Raw genomic sequence first — 2,702 nt, 5'->3', positions numbered from 1 at the left:
TTTGGGACATTTTTCGGTCCCAAATACAGTCGTATCTCGGGGGACACCTGTATCTGTGATTTTCGGTAGGATAAATGGAAAATCGGTAGTTTAGGGCGGTCATCTGTGAATCGGTAGGCATATGAAAAATGGTAGGAATACAGATAAATCGGTATTTCTGGTCACTCTGACGTCAACGCCATTTTAAGAAAAAACACAAAGAAGAAGAAGAAGTGTTTACACGTCAGTCGGTCGTCGGTGTCCGGTCGCTTACACATTTCCAGTAAAAAAAGCCCAAAAGTAGTGAAAAATCCCATTTCCGGACTCCTTCATCTCGATCCTTTCGGATCAGGCTGATTTGCTGCAAGCAGAAACATCGGAGGGCTGCTCTTACCAAACCTGCCGGCAACGCGACTACGTGTGCAGAACGCAACCCCTTGTCTGGCCTGCGTGTATATGTTCGTGTCGTCCTATCTCCATCGGACCACCTCCATCTGTACTGTTGAACCATTCTGAAATCTTCTTTTCCATAGAGCCAAAAACAAACCAACCACCAGCGGACTGTTGGAAAGATACGCGGATCGGGCAAACCAGACGAGGAAGACCATTCCTTGCCCATATTACACCAAAGCTGCCCCACGATTGTACCTAGAACCTTGCAAGGGAGTGGAGTAATTTGCAAAAAATGAATATTTTCAGATTGGCCGGCGATTTGTCGCATCTGCTTGCAATAATTTTGCTGTTGATAAAGATATGGAAAACGAGATCATGCGCTGGCATATCGGGCAAATCGCAGATCCTTTTCGCTATCGTCTACATTAGTCGCTATTTGGACCTGGTAACGACGTTCATCAGCGTATACAATACCTTCATGAAGCTGGTCTTCATCAGTACCTCCGTGGCCACAATTTATCTGATGTATGTCAAGTTTAAAGCAACGTACGACCACAACCACGACTCTTTCCGCATCGAGTTTCTGCTCGTTCCCTGCTTCCTGCTGGCTCTGTTGATTAACAACGCGTTTACCCCATTGGAAATCTTGTGGACCTTCTCCATCTACCTGGAAGCGGTTGCCATACTGCCCCAGCTGTTCCTGGTCAGCAAAACTGGCGAAGCGGAAAGCATCACCAGCCATTACTTGTTCGCCCTGGGATCTTACCGTGCGCTATATCTGCTGAACTGGATCTACCGATACTACGCCGAGGGCCATTACGATCTGATTGCCATCTTTGCCGGCGCTATTCAAACGATCCTGTACTGCGATTTCTTCTATCTTTACATTACAAAGGTTCTTAAGGGCAAGAAACTTCAGCTGCCGGCGTAAGTGCATTTGTTAAGCAGCGGTAGCAACAGTGATGCAATGGATGAGGAATAAACAAGAGCTATTCCTGTGTGCGGATGTACCATTAGCCACGACGTGAAACAATACATTTACAGTTTAACTTTGCACCCAGGCCATCATTGCATTACGGTCAGGATGAATAAACGAGATAGAAAAGGAGGAACCGTTGCGCCAGTGAATTTAGCTGTGGTGATCAAACAATCACCACTTTTCATACAAATGAACAGACTAAACTATCGGTCCACTTAAGGACAGTTCAAATAACAGCGCGACTTTAACTTTAGTTTTACATCTCTACTAACCATTCTTACGTTTTTCGTTAAGTAGCTATTCTCGCGCTACACACTCTTCCTGCTACTTGTGTAACTGTGTATTTCTAGGCTTAGATGAAGAAATGTTAAGACGCAGAGGAAGAAATATTGCTACAGATTGCATATGATGCGTAGGGAGAGAGAGAAAAACCCCTTACCATACTATTTCGCACAGTTAGCATGCAAGAGATACATTCAATAAATATCGGAAAGCTGAAAACAATCGAAAGTTCCACTCGACTTCAAAGCAACACTTTTTTCCCCTTCATTTTGTATTCCAATTTGCTGAACTTTGTTAAGACTGTGTTTCATCATGTGAGGTTGAGGCTTGTACGTTAAATTAATCAGTAAACATTAGTTTTCCCCTCTGTTGTTTTATGTTGTTTTAAACCATAGAGTCAAACTATAGGAATTATTTAAGGATTAAGCAACAAGAAGTATTTTCCGTTGGCGTATTCCGAGCTCCGTTTGCAGCATTTCATTGATTGATTTTTTAGTTGATTTATTCTCTTCCCCCTAATCAGGATCATTTAATAATAAATGTAAAATAACTCGTAACTCGCTTTTTATCCCTGTCTTAACGAACGAACAGAGCTAATGAGAATCAATGTCATTGTGAAAGCATGAATGATCATTGCACATGTGGTCGCATTTGCACAGATGTTTAAGTCATTGGCTTTCGTCATGAAAGCTATACCCAGCCCCATTATAATACATTATTTTTTCCTCTATTCAAGACTGAGCGATAGTTAGCGGTTGATCTTTGCTCGATCGCCACATGTATGCACAGATACAACTGCATAAATTTAAGTTGTGTAGTTGTTGAGAATGTGAAACAACTGTTTTATTTATACAACAAATTTAAAATTTATTTGGCACCATCTGTTTAAGTGCTTCAGTGTTATCCAAGGTAATCGAAACTGTCCCCAATTATTATTAAAAATGCTTTCAATTGTAATTTATGTTGCTAAATTTTGAGTGGAAATCGATAATGTCTCATGTTGATAACTAAAACATGATGAATTTAAATAATTTAAAAAATTGTAGCATTTTTTGTTAATGGGAATGCT

The 2,702-nt window shown here is 41.0% G+C and overlaps 1 protein-coding gene across 1 annotated transcript; it reads left to right on the top strand.

The window, feature by feature from the left end:
* Nucleotides 1-206: 206 nt before the first annotated feature.
* On the top strand, nt 207-1,861 carry LOC121602031 (ER lumen protein-retaining receptor). The gene is made up of 2 exons (XM_041930806.1): nt 207-437; nt 513-1,861. Exon 2 carries the CDS (start codon nt 665-667, stop codon nt 1,301-1,303), a length of 639 nt encoding a protein of 212 aa, XP_041786740.1. The 5' UTR covers nt 207-437; nt 513-664; the 3' UTR covers nt 1,304-1,861.
* The last annotated feature ends 841 nt before the right edge of the window (nt 1,862-2,702 follow it).

Source organism: Anopheles merus, unplaced genomic scaffold (genome assembly GCF_017562075.2).
Source record: "Anopheles merus strain MAF unplaced genomic scaffold, AmerM5.1 LNR4000270, whole genome shotgun sequence".
Taxonomy (NCBI): Eukaryota; Metazoa; Arthropoda; class Insecta; order Diptera; family Culicidae; genus Anopheles; species Anopheles merus.
This window is presented reverse-complemented; position numbering and strand designations above follow the sequence as displayed.

What these genes read in the sequence shown, in the direction of transcription:
- LOC121602031 (XM_041930806.1), top strand. Translation starts at nt 665, where the DNA reads ATGAATATTTTCAGATTGGCCGGCGATTTGTCGCATCTGCTTGCAATA.